The sequence below is a fragment of the Aphelocoma coerulescens genome, chromosome 1A (genome assembly GCF_041296385.1).
Source record: "Aphelocoma coerulescens isolate FSJ_1873_10779 chromosome 1A, UR_Acoe_1.0, whole genome shotgun sequence".
NCBI classification, from domain to species: Eukaryota; Metazoa; Chordata; class Aves; order Passeriformes; family Corvidae; genus Aphelocoma; species Aphelocoma coerulescens.
Window position 1 is genome coordinate 59,478,437 of NC_091014.1, and position 19,889 is coordinate 59,498,325.

Consider the following 19,889-nt stretch of genomic DNA (forward strand, 5'->3'; position numbering starts at 1 on the left):
ATGGAACTGATTGGAGAAATTACTCAAGTGGCTCAAGAAATTCAAAGGTAGAAACTATAGTAAGAGCCAAGTTCAATGAAACCATATTTAAGATCTGTTAGAGATCAAAGGTGCATTTTTGTTTGTTTTAATTCATTCACATACAGGATGCCCTGAAACCCAGAACCACAGGTTTGCAAAATCAGTCTCAATGGCCTAAGCTGCCACCACCTTCCAGAAAAACCTAAAACCACATCCAATGGCAAAATAACATTATCAAAGCAAAGCAGATAAAAATAAGGGGTGTAAAATACATCAAGCTTACTAAGCAGATATTGCTCAGAACCACAAAATCCATACATAAGTTAAGAAAATTCTCCTATAGTTCAACATACTTCATATTTTAAGACAAAAATAGGGAAAGGAAATCAGAATTGGTCATTTGATCAGACAATTCTGTTCAAAGCGACACTTGAGGAGATGGTTCCTATATCCTACTGCTACAGTATAGATTGAAGTCTGAGCTTAAAATGACACAGTGAAGTCTGTAATCAGAGAACTCATGAATTAGAGTCAATATAGCTTTTTTTTTGGAGCAACTTTCGCATTCTGTGGGTTCTTTTTAGTACTTAAATTATTCAGCAGTTTCTTAATGAAAGCATAGTTGACCAAAATCTAAGAATCATAATGAGATGAGGTTGTTTATGGCTTTAGGTTAATTTTTTTTCCATTAGCTTTTAATGTTTTGTTCAAAATAAACCAGAGTATCACTGTATCAATAAGCCAAACTGGAGGGGACTGATTTATCTGTAACTTCTATTTGAAGAAATAATACAGAAAAATGTCAGTGAGGGAGGTTAGCATCTGAAGGTGCAGAACATATTGGCTTCAGGCCACAGAACACTGTATAAATTTAATGGGATAAGCCCCTTCTGAGTAGTAAATCCTGAGAGTGAAGAGAAATGAACCCAGAAGAAATTGTCCGAAGACATACAGTAAGAAGCAGAGTAATTGTAAATTAAATAAACTAAAAATGGATGAAGCAGATGTTCTGGTTTTTTTAGAGACATCTTATTTCATCTCCAAAGAGAGTTTGCTTATAAGTACAATAAGGAGTAGTTTCTGAAGCCTCTAACTTATGCAAATACTCTTCAGGCCAAGATAAAACAGATATGTATTTTTTCCAAGCACTTACCTTGTTTGCTTTGTACGGACATACACAACCTGCTTGCCATAAAATTTACAGTATTCAGTTCTCATTATGGTTTTTCCTAAATCAGCAAATAAAAAATAAAAAAAAAAATCACACATGAGCATTGGCATTCCAGTGTCTAACTTACAGAAAAAGCAAAATACCATTAAACGTATGTGCTAGACCCTTTTTTGTAAAAATCTGTGAGCACAGATTTAGCCTTGACGCTAATGATGACTCAGGAAAAAAATTAATATGGCTCTACATTTCACATAAACGTGGAAGAAACAGTCTAGGAAATTAAGGGGATATATAAGGTCATGCATTTTTCTTCCTGTGATAGAGGCACTCAAATGACTCAAGGATATCACCCTTCATACACATGTATGTTAACAGTTGCCCATCCCAATTCCCACTTATTTTACCTTCTTTGTATGCATGCAAGGATAGAGCTTATGCAGTCATAGCTCCTAAATTTCTTTCTTTACTAACTCTGACTTTGTGCTGCTTTTAGGAATAAGAAAGTAAGCAACTTTTTTGAGCAAAGATGACCTATTCAGGGCATAACATTGGGAAAGTGAGAGCAAGACTACAAACAGCTAAAACTGGGAATTTCCAGTTTAATGGAAAATGCTGGTATTTTGATTATTCTGAATCAGAACAAACTATTTCAAAATTTCCCACAAAGCAGAAATCAAAAAAAAAAAAAAACCTAAAAAAATGCTTTCAAAAATGTTGAAACACATTTTGTTTGAACTTTTCAGTTTTGTTTCTATAATATTACTTTTCATATGTTGTATTTTTGTTTTAGTCATAGCTATAGCTCATCTCATGTCACTTAATTAATATGTAATTTCCTTAATATATTATAATTTTTTTAAAATTAATTGTTCAAATTGTGAACAATTATATCCAATAGTTGATGCATATTTCACTTGTGTAGGAACAGAAGATCAATATCTGGCTTTGTATTATCACACATTTTGTATCTCAGCACATTTGTTTCTAAAACCAGAGAAAACCCCATGTTAATGTAAAGATATTCAAAACAGTAGCTACTTTAATTTATACTGTACATTAAAGTGATGAAATAATTTTATTTTTTTCATCACAGCATTCTCACCATACACTGTCAGTTTACAAGTCCATGGATTACTTTTGAGCTGTTACTAACATCGATTTTTCTACCACTGCTACCTATAAGTCATAATTGTGGACTGAGTTTCTCATACATTCAACCTGCTTTGAAACACTCATGCTTTTCTTGATCAGCAAATACAAAGGATTTCAGTTTATGTGATCCTCTCTAAAACTTAATCATGAAGCTTGCACTCTCCCTGTTTTGCCCAAATGAAAAACTGGTTTTCATGGCACTGTTCTCTCCATGGTGTCTCTTCAATACTGACAGTGTAATGACAGCTCAGATTTCATACCCTCATGCTTCCCATCAAATTTTTTATTTCCATTTCATCTAGTGATGATGCTTCTTAGGTGACCATTACAAAAGGTATTTGAGGGTTTTTTTTTTAAAACGTTCTTTAGCTCAAATCAATTAGCAAAATTTCTTTTTTTCTTGATTTCCCAACTTTTAACTTGATGAAAAGAATTTTCCACAATATACTTGACTAATCACTAACTCCAACACAGAATTCCATATCAATAAAATACTCCCCTTCATCTTTTCCTCCAAAGACAAACTTGTCTCTGCTATTTTATATAATGAAGAACAGCTGTTTGCCAGCTACTGTATTTATTGTATTCTTCCATCCTCTCCTAAACCTTGCTGTCTGCCCTATCACCCTCTTGGTGATATCTATTACAGTAGTTCTATCTTAGTTTTCTATCAGAAAACTTGTAATCTCAGTGTAAAAAATCTAAACAACAGCTACAAATAATTGCATATAGGTAAGAGTGATCTAACACAGAAGAATGTAAGACAAAAGCAAGCTGGTTCAGGCTTTTTAAGGCATTGTGGCAATGTTCCTACCTTTTAAGAAAGGATTTAAGTATGAACAATATATTAATTAGGATAATTGCTTATTTGTATCTTTTTTATAATCTATAAAATAGTTATCCCTGGAAAAACTGATACATGAGCTCTATAACATTAGAGCATGCTAGTGAAATCATGGAAGAATTAAAGTAAAAAAGATGAGGATCAGGACACATAAATTCCTAAATACCTCATTACATCTCTCACACATTTCATATATCTTTGTGGCTACTATAGTACTGAAGGTTATACTTAAGAAGCCAAAGAAGGATATATATGCTATTGCTTTTTAATATATAATAGCTATACACATACCAGTTAGATAACTTTTTCTGACCTGGACATCTTTTTCAGTACTTTGAAGAATACCATAAACTCTGGAGTTTACAGGTGTATTTTATTCAAGGGAATGTATGCAACTGCATAAGTGTGCAGTCATACAGTATTTTAAGTAGTTTAAAAAGTTATTATATTTAACAGGGGAGAAATGAACCAATCTCCAGTAGTTAACTGACTGCTATACTGACTAGAATATTACCACCAGCGTAGAAGCTATATTTCAGGTAAGCAGTGATCCCCAGATCAGGGATCTGATGATCTGAGGATGACCTGAGTGATTTTTAATTTTCTGTTAAAAAAAAATGGAATAACTTCTTAGTAAAGATAAACACTGCACTAAGTCCAAAAATAACTAATGGAAACCTTTCTTGAATCTCTTGTTTTCCTGCCTTCTCATAACACCACTTTAAAACAAGAACCAGAAGAGAGAAATAAAGTGCAACAGAACCTTAGGCTGGTCAGGTGCATTGAGGAAAGGTGTTGAGAGTGGCTCTGTGGAAAGAACCAGAATTACCAGTTGTTTAGAGACCCTATGATTCTCTGATTAACCTGACAGCCCAAAGTGGAATCTTTTGCTCAATGCTGCCCTCATGACCAAGAGAGGCCTGGTGAAACCAAGGAGAAAGCAAGCAGTGAGGAGTGAGAAGAGCGTTTGAAGCCCAAGCAGCAGGGCTGTTATGAATGAGTGTATTCCTTCTCTTATTTAGGAAGAAAAAGGCAGAAGTATGTGCACCCATCTGGAGTACTGTAAAAGCAAAAAAAAAAAAAGATAAATATTATCAGAGCTTTGCTAATTTGTCTTCCCACATTCTTCTCTAAGGCTAGTGGAATAAGTGATGCCTGTGGTACGAGTGGCAGCAGGCTTCATCAAGCCATGCGCAGAATGGTGCCACCATTCCGTGACCTCTGAAATGCAGAGGGGAGAATAAACCAGACCAGAATATTAAAATACAGCACCTGCAGTACAAATGTGTATTAGAATACTTGAAATACTAGTATTACCTGTACTAAGCAAACTTACCTCAAAGCCCCCTGTGCTTCTGCCGTTATGTTACATTAGAAGAAATCCCTTCCAAAGACTAATCAGCTTAGCTAACCATACACTGTTTAAAATTGCACAAAGCAGAGTATTAGCCATTCATAGAGGATGCAAATAACTAAATGTGTCCTTTCTGCCTGGCAAGCACCCTATAGTTCAAGGTGGATCTGAAAACTGAGAACAGATCTGGGCCAACATGATCTCAATTGTTATTTTCAATAATAAAGTACAGCTAGCACCTCAGCATGCAACTCTCACTTAGTGGAAGTGGACAGGGACAAAATGCAGTGTTCTCAAACAGCTTTTATGGAAATCATGCACTGTTTGTGACATGTGTTTGGTCTCTGGAGCTGCAGTCTTGTTTAGTCGTCCACTTTTGAATGCCATCTTCCAAACCCAAAGGGTAACAAGTATAAACTGTATCTATAAAACAATATTACAACTTTATTCTCAATAGCTAAGTATTGAAATGCAAGCATACATTATAAATAGAAAAACAGCTGGCTTGGAGCACATTGCAAGCCACTAACACAGTTGAGGGATTTGAATGACATCATAACCCGTGAGAGCATGTTGCTGGCCAGCTGGTGTTATTTATAATATACTCATAATTGAGGAAAAATAAAAAGGCAGAAGTTAGGTATTGCAGAACTAATAAGTTGAATTCTCTCTTTCCCAGTGTCATTTAAATTGTTATCAAGAGAAATTTGAAGATTACTACTAAAAAGGGGGGGGAAGGGGGGGTAATCACTTTATAATTATAGCAGCAGATTTAAGAAAAATGTCATGGAAGCCCCCCCAAACTGGGCTACTAGTGTTACTGTATTCATAGTACTGTAAGTTCTAGGAAATTACATGATTTCTCCTGTGTGGTTGTTGAAAGATCATAAAGCTATTTTGCCCTATTTACAAGCAGTTCTCAACAATTCTGGGTTTTTTAGCAAATTACAAACTGCTATTTTGGGGTTAATGGCACAGAGAGTTGGAGGTTTTAATTGTTACTCAGCATATAGGCGTGCCAAGTTTAATAACGTAAAGACACATTAAGAGAAAAGTAGGTAACTGCCTGCCTGTCTTTCTGTACTATATAAATAAAATACCTATGTTTCTATGCATAAATAAAATCTGCATGTACATATATATATATAAAGGTATGCACATGTACAAATATTGCCCATATGTAAGTTTTTATATATTTGAAATGCAGACACACACACATAAATACAAATGCACACACAGCTACCTGAAAGTTAACCAGAATACATTTTCTTATTTTTCATGGCAGCACAAGCTCTTTTTGTCTGCTAACCCCGCAGTCACTAATTCACATTCTTTTAAAGGGAAAAAAATATGCTTCTGTGCTCTAGTTTTAAAATGCAAAGGTATGATGTTATTTGTCACCATGCCCAAAAAAGTCCTTACTCGGTAACTTTGCCAGAAGAGGGAGAGAGAGAGAGGCAAATGCTCCCCCAGCTGTTTCCTGTCTACAGTGTCTGTGTAATGTAGATAAATGTGAGGATTTTCTCTAAATCCCTCTTCTGTTTGCTAAATCTCACTGTCACTGCTAAAATCAGAGCAGATAGAGCCTGCGCAATGGAATAAAGTCCTCAATATTGAAATGTGACATTGCTCTCAACATCTCACATCTCTCTGGATTTCTTTTTTCTCATCATTACTGCTAACAAATTCATTTCCAGACTTTGCACTTTTAAGAAGCAATGGAAAAAATCAACAGTCTTTCAACACAATTAGTTAAGTGCTGCTTGTGTGATTTCTTGAAGGTAAACCTTTATTACTATTTCAAATAATTTTTTAGTTTTATTTTGCTGTGTATTGTCTGCTTCTGGCTTGAAGAGTATTGTGCACTTTTTAATAACATTATTTTAGAACTGAGAATTATTTATAAATTGCTGAACATGCAATTTTATGTGATCTGGAAAATGGCTGTATGTAATAGTTGCAATTACATAGATAACTGTAAGGGTAAACTATTGCAAATACATGTCTTAAATTTCACTTCTATTCAGAGAACTTTGTAATATTTCAGTTATGTCATTATTAAAAGGTCCAATTACATCATTGTCTATATTGTTAATGAATGCTTCTGAAAACAAGAACTTTTAGCTATTTTCTGCAGGTGCAGGGTTTTATAGGAAAAAAGGTAATATTCACATGTTAAGTTTCTGCAGTTTTATTATACACAATTATAGAGAAAATGTTCATGCTTTCTCAAGGAAACTTTTAAGGGATGTTGTCACTGCAGCAATTTTCTGGCAGCATCGTAGCATTTACTTGGTTTTTGCTTTCATAAATTAAAAGTAAATGAGAAGTTCAGTTTGTTTTCTACATTAGAAACCAGCTGCGACTCTTGCTGACCTTGCATATTTGTACAGCTTAAGCAATTGTACATAAAGAAAATGGAAATTCCCTTACATGTTCATCTCCAAGTTTTCCCTTCTAGGGAGGGCTGTTTCAGGAAAGTTTGAATGTGAAGTTTGATGTTATGACCCTATAATTTCTGCATAGATTACTAAACTGTCTTAAGGTAAATTTGACTTCAGTAGGTGCACTGACCTCTGTTTCTGTCAGTTGGCTCCAGTCCAACTTTCCATTATCTGCAAATTTATATCCTTCAAGAACTTCTTTTCCTTAATATTTTGCAAGGACATTTATGTCATTGAAAGAATTATCCTATTTTAATTGTTTAGGGCCTAATTATTTTTTTTCGAGGGTCTTACACTTAAAACACACTTATCTCATTCCTTAATGACCTAATTACAGGTCTGTAATTGCAAGGGATGAAATCATTCCCTTAATGTATAAATGGGCATCCTTTCCAATATACTTGAAAGACGAAGGTTTGTTTTTTTAAAGTATTGAGCAAGGCACTAAGAGACATAAAAGTAATGTGCTAGTTCCTCAGCTGTGCATCCTGCCAAGCTTCCTTGGAATCAATGGAACATATTGATTTAGGTTAGCATGTAGCCCAGATTCTTTACTCAAAGTTAACAGTATTTAAACCTTGATCCGCTCTAGAGTATATATGCTTTATTTATATAATAATTACTTGTGAATACTGATATTTCATAAGAATTACACATTTCTACTATGGCTTGATAACCAGGCCCAACCCCTCTGGAATAAAATGTAATTTTGAATATATAGCTCTTGATTTATTGCTGTAGCATATACTCTCCAAAAAAATGTTGCCTCCTTCAAGATACTTATAATTATTGCAGATGTTCTTACATGTTACTGAAATGACCAAGCATCTGAAGAATTCTTATGTACAACTTGTGTCAAGTGAGAGTTTGTTAAATGAAGGAGACTTACATAGAAGAATTAAGAAGCAAATGAGATGCAGTGTGTTCATATATAACATTCTTTTGTGGTGCTACTCTTCTGGACTACTAAAAGAGGAATGTAGCAAAAGCTGGCTAGTTTACTAAAAAAAGAGGAAATTCCAGCTGTGAAAATATGGTCAGTCATTCTATGCAACTAAAAGAAGTGCTTAACCAGGCTCATCTTGAACCTGTATTCAATTTCCTAATGTAATTAGATGCTTCGATAAACCCCACCCACATGCCAATGCATTTTCTTTTAAGCTCTCAACTTTCTAGTCAAATTGAGGATAATGTAAGTACTCTGTTTGATTGTACAGAACCTGAAGCAATATTGGATTACAACTCTGTATTTTCTTAAGAATATTCCCCTCAGATATAATGGGGTACTTTGATTTTATCACAAGCATATTGAATCAATTAATGTTGTGTTTAATTAAAATGATGAAGTAAAGTTAAAGTTTTAAACTATGTTTTGGAATTTGCTTTTAAGAAACAATACTTAATTTATTAAGTAATTGATTGAACCCTACAACCATGTGAGCCTGTTTTCTTTTCTGCAAAGTTTTTACTTGTTTGAAAGTTCTTGTCTGTTGTTAAATTTGGAGATAAAGTTAGAAATTCTCTGTGGTTTATACTGTGTAGCCTTTTTTGGCTTCCACTAAAGGAAAAACAGTAGATAATCTGTTTTGTCGTAGTTCAGTGCTGATATTTATCTGAAAATGCAAGCCAGCTGAGAAGCCTTGAAAAATAAAAAATTGTTAAATGTCTAAAATTTATGTTTATTTCTGGACCAAATGTTATACGAGAACAAATTGTTAAATACATAATGTTCTTGTATTTGTAATGTCTTTCAGCTTTCTGAGGCAGTGTGCTAAACAGCTTTCTGCTTTACCTCCTCAGAACTGGGAACCATCTTAAACTGCAGGTGCATTACATTTATCTTATAAATTCAAAAATACGGCAAAGGAAAAAAGAAATTGTTCTTAAGATAGGGAATCATTACAGGAAGTAGTTCCTCATGTTATCATCATTCATTCATAATCTGATCTTTTTCCATCTACCATTGAAGTCATGTCCATGCGTTCAATCTTGTTGGGTTTTGCATGGCAAAGTTGGTTAAAGACACTTGTGAATGGAAAAATAATTATTCTTTCTTTTTTGATGATATATCATGGGATTTTAAATTGTTCATTATTTTCACAGTGGAAATAAGGGGCTCATCCAGCAAGGCACTAAGATCTCTTGCCAAGAAAATAAGAATTCTTAAAAATTATTGACTAAAACAGGCCCAATACCCCCTGGATCAGATCCCAATTGATCAGAAAATAAATAATTTCATCTCTTTTTCAAAAGTTCAGTGAAGAAATATTAAAGATTAAATGGTCCCTGAAACCCTGAAAGAAACTTTAGGGAAGATTAATTATTTTACTCCAATCACTTTGCACTAGACTGCTAACACACAGCAGTTTTAAGCCAAGTTTAACTGTATGTGGAAGACAGATTTGTAACTTCTTACCTGACTGCAATGCTAATGTTAACCTTGAAAGAGAATGAAATTAAATGCAGATTTACACCTTACAAAACTATCCTTTTTGGCAAGTGATCTAAATAAGTTCAGAACATGCATTAAGCACATCACTCAGTGTCCTGATACTATACATACATAGCTTTTCCTAGTATTAAAAGAAAAAGGTATCTTCTTTGCATGTTGGGTAAGAAATTAGGTGGACATCAAGTGATAGAAAAGAAGTGGATAAATGGATTGGTGCAATTTTACACCCATTGAGAACTGGACTTTCTTCAATCATAAGTGCAAGAAAAAGATAGTTTGTAACCAAATGTAAATGAGAGAAGAATTATCACCTCTGTGTATGGCCACAGCTGCCTAAGAGGGTATAATGAAGGTCAGTGAAGTATAGCTGCTTGCAACAAGTAAAAATTCAAATCTTTAATGGTCCCACTCATGCTACTGTTAATTTCTCAAATGTTTCCAAATGTTTGTCTGCTAGTAACAGGGGACTGTAAAAGTCACTGAATGTGATCCTCTGCTACAGAAGATCCCACATCAACTTTTGTAACTTTGGCGAATTGAACCTTGCAACATTTTTGGGTTGTCCTGGTATTTTCCTTTTTAAGGCAGTTGGAGAACTGTGAAGTACTAATTATGAGCTCTTTTCCTATTGGACCAAATTTCCTCCCAGCAAGTGTAGAGCTGTTTATTCTTGTGACAATGTTAGTTTTAGTTTAAATAGCTCTTCTCCATCATATGCCACTCCCATTTCCCACAGTATATTTGCAGGCACCTGGCATATTCCCTCTTAGTTTATCTGGTCTGAGAAAAACCAATTCAAGGTTGTGTTCCTTATTCCTATTATTCCAGGCTTCCCTTTGTCTGTCTATTCCACTCTTCCACATCCCCCTTTTGCAAAAGCGAATACAAGCCATAGTTACTACAGGGTTCCCTAACTAGATGTGATTGTGACTATTCACCAGAATAAATTATCAGTTTGCAAAATGCATGGACTAGAACGTGTAGGCAGTTGCAAAATCATGGTGAGACATTTCCTGATACCATGTTATTTGTCCAAGAAATCACAGTACATATTCATTTTCATTCACAAAGGTTCAGGAGTCATTTTCTTTAAGACTCTTTGGGGAAATTCTGACACTGCTTTTGCTTCCTTGGCAGGTGAAGATGCACACTGTGTCCTACATCCATTTCTTCTACCTTGGCCTGTGTTTGCTTACCTTAACCAGTTCTGTTGCTGCTGGCCCGGAAACACTCTGTGGTGCTGAGCTGGTTGATGCTCTTCAGTTCGTGTGTGGAGACAGAGGCTTTTACTTCAGTAAGTCATCCCTTTCTTTCATTTAACTGCTAAAAGCTTTCATGTAATCCATTGGAGTCTGCAACTGCTCTAAAGGAGCTTAGCTATAATCATCGAGGCTGCCAAACTAGGACTGGTATCCTGTACCTGGAAGATGCTCAAGCCTTCAGTCACCATGAAGCCTCAGTAAAGAATAAAGTTGTGCCTGTGTTCAACCCCTCTGAGTTTCTGAAACATTTTCGTTCTCAGGCTTGTTATTGTTTTTCACCACTTTCCAGCTGCTGCTATTCCACCTGCTTTATTACTGCTTTCCACTGACTGTCACTGAAATTAAATTAATGAAAGCACACACTAAACCCAAGACATTCATGAGGCAGAACTACATGTACCTGTTATGTCAGACTACTAGTAAACACTTTAAGTACACACTGTATCACATTAAAAACACACTAAGCTTCAACATCTGGTTTGAAAAAAAAGAAGAGTTGGAAGGCAGCAAGCAGAAAGTTACCATATCCAAGTATCCACATGCTTCATCAGTTAAATACAGGTGGAGGAAAATTCATGCATGGTGAGATAATAAAGACTAACACCAGTACAGGCAACAGATAAAATTAACTCTGCAATAGTGAGGATCAAGAAATACTCAGCTTTTAAGTAATAGAAATCTATTTCTGATTTCCAGCTATTTGCTATTTAAACAACAAAGGTAATGAAACTTTTAGCTAGGAATATATTCATTCGGAATACATTCATTATTATAATTTTTCAAAACATGATAGAATTTGTGCTCTCATAGCCTCTGAAGCTAGCATTTACTTTTACTAACAATATGTGTTTCTCTGATATTCTCGATATTCCTTTGTGGCCGAAGAGTCTTCTCTTCTAAGCGAGCATTTTTGGTTTTCTGATCATACCCACACTATTCCTATTTATTTCTATTCATTAAGTCATTGCTTTCAATATTTTCTCCTTGCTTGCAATAAAAACAGAAATTCAGATTCTTGCACTTCTAAATTACAGAAAATCCTAATTTCCTCAGTGTATAAATTGTAGGGATTTTTACTATCTTCTTGGCACATTCTGTTAAAGTTCACTTTTGAAGCCTTAGTTTCATATATGTAAAGTAATCCACTATTCAGAGAAGAACCCTTCTTTTCTGTATTTAACACCTCAGCTATTGTTGATAAGCACTTCCTCCAGGGTGCTGTTTAGCTTAGTGCTAAACACAATACTAAAACTACTGGAATCTCTCATAGAGGTATTTGCATTTTTCTACCAACTCATCAGGTGTTCATTTGTACACCAAAGTCTGTTGCATTTATTAGCAGCGGAGTTAGGGGCTATTTGAGTTTCCTACAAATATTTTATTGCTGGAGTGAATTGAAAGACTGTCATCTCCCCCTCCTGTTTCTGCACCAGAGAAAGATGAGACAATACATCCTTAGAACAGCAGAGCAATTTTTTTTACTGTGTATGTATCTCAGGTGTTTCTCTCCCAGCAAAATGTTTGCTGCTGGTTCAGAGACCTCTCGTGCTTGCTTTCCACGAGAGTAGCTGTTACTGCCGAGCAATCAGACCTACTGTGATGTGTACTTTGTGATCCTCAAGGTAAGAGGTCATGTGAAATGCTAATCATTAGCAATAACTCTCTTTGGTTTCAATCTCAGCTATTCTAAGGTTTCACAATCTGTTTTAAATCTCTACCCTAAGATAGGTCATCCTTAATTTAAAATACCAGGATGGGCTTCCAACATTTCAAAGGAGATCATTACATTTTACCTTTGCAATTTTGACTTTTATCTGCTGTCAGTTTTAGACTTTCTCTCTAATCTTTGTTGTTTTCTGACATTTCTGAGTTTTCACTTGAAATAATGTAACGACACTATAAATGTCGACCTTGTTTTATATGGAAAAGGTTTTATTCATGAATGACCACCCTGTTTTAGGGAAGTCTTGCACAGTTGTAATCAATAGACTACAGTTGCATCATTCAATAGAAATTTTATGAAGCTGATATGTCTGTGGCCCCTTGGATGCTAAGTAATGCCTGTGCTCTACCAGACTACCTCTTATTCGGGAGGAAGAAATTTAATCTGTTTTAACCTTCTCCCTCTTATTTGCTCGAGTTCAATCTAAAACACAAAATCAGGGAAAAGTAAGCCCAGTAACACTGGTAAAACAAATTGAGACCCCCCCATATCAAATGTAGTACAGAATGCAGCATACTATTAGAAGTTAAAAATGTTGCTCGATTTCTTGGGACTTTTTAAGAATGCCACATCATTTGCAGAGGTAAAAAACCCAGTGAAATTTTTCTTTTGTTGTAAACAGTATGTCAATAAAAGTAGTATTTTAAGCCTTCTACTCTCATACTATGGTTCCTTTATTTAAAGTATAATCAATGGTAGTGTTTGCCTTTAACTTGCACAGGAAATAGCTGTGAATTTTTTTTTTCTTCCATCATTCTGTATTTCACTAGAGACTCCAAATATAAAGAATACCTTTTGGCTGAGGTGGAATTCCTGGTTCAGAGTCAAGGTCAAAGCTTCTGACTATTCCTTGGGAGTTGTGGGTGGAAGTGAAGATAGAAATAATTGTGTTACTTTCTGTTGAAACTCTGTGCTTCCCAACCACAAGGCTATATCTATGGCTAGGACTGGAAGACAAAAATCTCCTTTATATAGTCTACTCTGCCCAGCTTTCTAGCTATAAAAGGAAACTCTTTACAGCTTCTGAGGATATGCCCCAGCTGCTTATTACCACACACAAAGAAAAGTATTGACTTCAAGAGGAAGTCAAATGTGGTTTCTACCACTCTCTTTTGTCTTGAGATAGACTGAAAAGGAGCATTTTTCTAAGTTTTTTAGGGGAAAACACAGCACAAATCCCCAAACTGAGCATCTACGTTTCTCCTTGGTCACATTTAACTCCAACCAGCACTGGCTACTCCTCAGACAGCTTTTTGTCTCCCGTGATTTACCAGGGAAAAGCAGATTGTTTTTTGCAGGGACACCCTCTAGGAGAACTTCTAGCCCTCATATGTGCTAGGTTTTATTAGGAGAAGGTGACAGAGAACCTGGCCACAGCTACACAAGCGCCTACACTTAAACACAGCTTTTCTCAATATTTCTTCACTCTCAAAACAAAGTGGGATGGCTTCAACATTCACTTGAACTTTAATGTCTAGAGAGGTCTACCATGGTACACTTATTACCAAACAATGCTGAGAGCAGAGAACATTGGAAAAACTGAAAGGAGAAATTACAGGAAACTTACAGAAGTGATAGCCAAAGAGGGGGGAAATTTTCCTTGAAATAGTCTAGTCTTATCACAGGAATTTATTTAGTAGATTAGTAAAAAAAAGATTATTTTTAATAAATTTTTACGTTGCTGGACAATCATGCATTCTTGCTCATGCTCTTTTCTGAGGACTACTACTACCATGAGGAAGGGAAGATCAGGTAGCTTATTCTAAGGAGAAAATACTGTATTCTTTTTTATCTAGTTTCTTCTCCTTTGAAAATATGCCTTTTCCTTTTACAATAAATACATAGCAGTCTGGCTAACAATACACGAGTGTCAATAAAGAAACAGATTTCTTATTTCCTTAGACATTTTCAGTCTTCTCATTTCTAAAGCCAAAGTTAGATGGAAATACTTATTTGAAATCATGGCAATCAACTTCATGAATTAAAACTCCAACTTTTTTCCTGATAAAAACACTGCTTTAGTCTCATGTGAATCTTCTGAACCATCACATGCATAAAAAAGAAAGAGCTGAATTTAGGTACCTGAGACACTGAAGTTCCTCTGATGTTTTTCAGAGAATGGAGAATGATCTAGCACATGCTTCCGTGTGTAAAGCAGTGAATCCCATAAAAGATGGGCTTTTCTGATATCCAGCTTAATGTTCCCTGTGTCAAGTACTTTGTGGAGAATTACTGCAGATTTTTACTACATTTTTTTGTCCACTAAGACAATCAAAATTGTGTGTTGTTCTTGGGAAAATCCCCAGCTGTGCACAATGTAAGACTATTAGTTTAGAATCATCAGAAAATCAGGATAAGCCCCTGAACATAATTCTGGGTAATGAGAGCTGTCATGAGATCTCATTGCTTTGTAGAACTAAGGTATATGTGGAGGAATTGCTGCCTTAGAAAAGAGGAAACAAGCAGCATAGCAATAGGCAATTACGTTTTGCTTCTTCCATTTCCCTCTAGTTAAGAGCTTCTTGTTTACTTCAGGAAGTCTGCTTTTAAGATGTTATTAAAGTTTCTAGGCCTGTCAAACCTATCAGCATAATTACAAGAGATGGCATGGCACTCAGTTCTTTAAGTACTCCATACCTGTAGGAGCTATGAGTCATTAGCTCCTCTCTGCATCCCTGATTGAAAGGAATGTTAATGTTAGAAGCCCAGCAGAGGCATGCTGAAAAGCTGCCACGGACACACACAGACTCTGGTGTCACTGACAGTCTTACAAATCTTTGCAAACAAACGCTGGTCATCTTGGCTGTGTTCACACAGCAAGATCTGAGAGTGTTTTTAAGTTCCTTGGTCTGGCTATGTGCCCCATTCATGTCCAAATACTGTATCTATGGAAGATTTGAGTGTATTCCTCTGTCTGTCCCTAGGTTCCTTCTTACAGGAAAGCTAACCTGGAAAGGAGCTCAGATGTGCTTTAGCCAAGTCTACAGGGTCAGTGCTCAGGGAACCAAAACTATAGGCACAGCTACTGACGTATCTCTGTGAGAAAGAGAACAGCTCTGACTTCTGGAATGATATCACTGTATAGTCAAACAGCTGACACAAGTTAGATGTGTGCTTTGTTGCCCCTGGTAGTAAACATTGAGGAAGTTCTCTGAAAATAAGCCAGTCTTTGAAAGAATTTTCTCATTTTTTACCACATTAAGAAAGGGTAAGGAGTGTTCATAAAGGCTAACCTTAGTTTAGTGAGGCTTATCTTCTTAATAACAGAAAGAGAGAGGTTCTTCCTTCTCCATGGATTGCAGAGTGAGTCTAGGAGGATTTAGACTCTGATATACACTAAATTTAGTCCCTGCAAACAGATCTCCTCTACAGCTAGTTTCTCAGGTCACCAAGGATTTTGTAATTGTTCAACCTTTTCCTTAACAGGGACTGCAGTAGTGATGATAATTTTAATAAAGTGACTGGAAACAAATCATTGATCAAAATTTCTACAAGAAACATCTTTGAAAAAAGTGCCCACTGCCAAAACCAAATAAGTACATTTTCTCCAGAAGTTCAATTTATATATGTCCTTGTTAGCTGGTAGATATTAGAGATGTTAATGCTTTTTATGATGTTTACTTTTTTTTACGCACTAGACCAAGCTTCAAATTTGGTCTCAAATAACAGAAAGCTGTTACTTGACATTTGATTCCCTAACTGCTATATGTGTATTTAATACATTGTTTAGTCTCATGTTGGATAAAGTCACTCAAAGAAGCACTTGGCAAGATCAACATTAATTCTTGGCATAGCTGCCCCTTTTACTTTTCCACTGAATCTTAAATACCAAGAAAAACCCTTCACTGACTTCAGCTCTGGCACATGCTTTATGCAATTGGCCAAAACCTTTGCATATGGACCTCTTTGTTTGTTCTGGTATCAATAAAGCGCTTGCGATTCTTGATCAACAGCGGCAGGAGCCACAAAGCAAATGATTCAGTCTGCAGAGCCACACGCTCTGCTAATGAAAACCTTTTGTATTTACTACCTGTGCATGAAGGGCATTCTGTACAGAGTGCTCATTCAAAGGCAGAAGTTCACAGAGCTGTTTCTCTAGGGCTTATTCAGCACTCCAGCACTTATGCATGTTTCAAACCCTTTCACATCACTGAAAATCAAATAAAGACTTAAAGCCATTTTCATCTCAGAGCATTGTTAAAAAAGGATGGATCTGGACTTGTTTATTAAACCATACCCTAATGTCAGTATTTCCCTGTGACACAAGTAATTGTTCAAAAATATGACAACAAATGCAAGGGATAACCAACAGTTAAGTAATTTCTCTGTCTAGAAAGCAAGACAAAAGAAATACCACAAATGTATACTTATTGAAGAATTTATGCTAAATTTATCTCTGGTAATAACCACAGGAACTTCAACGTCAAGAGGAAGAAAAAGCCATTAATTCATAGTTTCTATGTGGTGCATTTAGTGCAAAACCATTATGAAAGATAAAGCCCAAGTACTGGGTCTAACTTTTAAGAAATGACAGGCATATTTCATGTTTGCCTCAGTAAATGAGGTTCTGCAAACAAGAATTTTAACACATCCAGGGTCTTTGGAAGGGCATACCAGTGGATGACTCCAGCTTGTGGAAAGTTACTTAAATTCCTACAAACTCCAACTCAAGTCTGAGATACTTGCTCTGTTTTCTGATTGAATCGCATATGCAGAGAAATTTTATGTTTTCAGTGTCGTTAGTCTTACAAGGCAGAGCAGAATGCATTTGTTTATCTCATGTTCAATCCTTTGCTAGCGAAAACTGGAATAGCTTCCTTTTATCAAAGACACTTTCTAGGGCCCTTTTTTTTCCCCTGAGAGTATATTTAAATATTTCCCATCTTATTTTGAAATCCAGCTGTGATCCCAGTCTTCCATTTATGTAATATAACTCTTCTAGAGTAAGAGGATGCATCCAGACAGCAGGCCCTTCTGCTTCCTTATGTGCCCATAAAAGTATGGAAGTAGGGAAAGAGTGTCCTGTCAAAGCACTTCCTTTGGGAAATTATGACTCACACAAACCTGAAATTATATGATGTTTTTTAAACAGAGCTATTTGTTTATATTGTTTGTTTCTTTGTGTGTTGGGTAGAAATTTGCACAAGGCTGAGTATGCAGAAAAAGGAAGGGGCTGGCTCAGACCATGATGATTCAATCCAGCTCAGTGAAGTGTTTTCTTTCTGAAAATAAATATTCTAGGAATACTATTTCTATCTCCAAAAAAGTAAACACTTAATACCCCCAAATCCTATAAACAGCAGATTCTGAGTAAAACAAATACTACTGAAAATTGGTTTGACTTCAAAAGGAGGTTCATTAACAGCCATATCCTTCTAAGGCAATGGATAAAATCTTAAATTACGCACAGAAACTCTGTATTTCACAAGTCTGTATTCTAAAGAAAGTTTTAAACTGTATGGTTTATGCAAAGGTATAAAAAGGCTAAGTGTTGTGGGGAATATCGTAGGGAAGATGTCATTCTGCTTGTGGATCTGAAAAAATTAGTACATTCCCAATTATGTTTGATGGCTGTTCCAGACCATGTATAGTAAGTCCAATTTACAAGAGGGATACTTTTTTTAGACTTGCATTTACTATACTGAAGGTTTCTTTTAACTCAGCCCCATCAAAATTACTGGATATGAGCTTCTACTCTCATCATGAAGCCTTACAGCTTCTTATTGTAAGTCTTCATTGATTACTTCAGATTACATGAAAGCTAATAAGTCTATCTATTTTAGGTTAACATAGCAGGTTTAACTTGAATACGTTTCTTACCTTGAAACTTCTGTGGACAAATAATAATATTGTTGTAACAATTTGTTTCTACATCCCCTGAATTCCTGAATTACTAGTCAACAGGTCTTCCATGAAAAAAACTTATTTTTTCCTACATATTTCAAGTTTTATGTTTCTTTCCATTAAAGTTTCCAGCCTTTCACAGACATATTTAGTTTGGCAGGAAGAATCTGGTGACTCATAGACTGTAGAAATTTGAGAGCAAGCTACTGAAAATGTATCTAATTTCTTCTTGTGTAATTTGGGACCAAGCTACTGATAGTATGTCTAATTTTCCTAGTTTAATCAAATGTATTATTGGCAAATACATGTCCTGAATAAAAGCCATGTTTATTTCTGAAATATATAGCTAAGATTAAATGCAAAAAATACCATATATATTTGCTTTTAGAACACTTCTGTGTTTTTTTTTCTAATTGTTTTTGGCATTTTACTCTAAATCAATGGGTGTTGAATGAAAAACAGAGGCACTAGTTGAAACAATTTGCATTACAATCCTACTTATATTTTGCAATTCAGTAATATAAAAGTGTTCCTTATGATATTTTTTGGTTGTGGTTTTTTGTTTTTTTTCAAGAGAGGATAGAGGTATAGGAAGAACAGTTGATGTTATTATACCTCCACAATTCATATAGAGGAAGGATAGATGTATTCAAGAGGCTCTCATTTGTATTTTATGTTATTGACTGTATTGTTCCTTTCATGTCTTTTCAGACAAAAGACTTTTAAATTCAGACCTTTCTAGACATACATCATTTTCATTTATCCACATACAGAATGAACTTGCTGAATGATAAACACTGAAGAGAGTGTGACCTGAAGTAAGGAGATTCTGGTTCAGATTCAGTCCATCTACTTTTGGGCACTTAAATGAGGATTCTGAGTTAGGAGTCTACTCAAGCTCATCCTGCAGTCAGTGAGAATACTAAAAATCTTTCAGAGCTCTCCTTAATTTATAAATTTTCCCTAGGACATACTTTTCCTTCTCCATTAAATTAAGCAAGGAAGCTGTAGCTTATTGTATCCTTATTGTATCCTTATGCTTGTTAAGTCAGTTGAGTAAGGACCCTCCATTAAAAGCCTACATTTTGGTGGAACGAATCTGTTTAAAACCACACTCTGAACTTCCATGTAGAGGTAAGGATGCACTCATACAGATCACAATTTAGATCAAAGTAAATCCAAACTTATTTTAGCTGCTATGATATGATACAGTTAAGCAAAGACCCAGAAAGTACCTTATGCAGGTAACACCAGTTCGAGCTTCTCCTTTGGCTCTTAACAACTCCCAGGCTTTAGTCTAAGTGTGAATCCTGTTGGAGAAAGCACTGCAGTTTGACACAGTAAAAGTACAAGGGAAAAGCTTATCTATCTTTTCTTTCTTGATACAATGGATAGAATATACTCTTACATGCCATAACAAGTAAAACTCCTTCATGTTTTATTCCTGCAAGATAAGGTGCATAAGTAATGAAGCAGTTTTTTTACACTGCTGTTCACACAAGATCATTTCTATTTCTATGAATATTCATCTCCCAGCAGTTTTCTAAGAAATTGAGACAATAATAATACTTATAACCTATAGTGACAGCTAAATATCAGGTGTCATTAAAGAAGGATTTTCT

At 35.4% G+C, this 19,889-nt stretch overlaps 1 protein-coding gene across 2 annotated transcripts in view; it reads left to right on the forward strand.

The window, feature by feature from the left end:
- The first annotated feature begins 6,093 nt into the window (after nt 1-6,093).
- IGF1 (insulin like growth factor 1) overlaps nt 6,094-19,889 on the forward strand; it is a 47,761-nt gene continuing 33,965 nt past the window's right edge. The window contains exons 1-3 of one of the 2 annotated variants that reach the window (XM_069003001.1): nt 8,190-8,269; nt 8,741-8,811; nt 10,576-10,732. In XM_069003001.1, the coding sequence (XP_068859102.1) occupies nt 10,582-10,732 (151 nt within the window). In that variant the 5' untranslated portion in view covers nt 8,190-8,269; nt 8,741-8,811; nt 10,576-10,581. Of the gene's footprint in view, nt 6,324-8,189; nt 8,270-8,740; nt 8,812-10,575; nt 10,733-19,889 lie in introns of those variants that run through there. The other variant, XM_069002999.1, reaches the window with a different exon arrangement.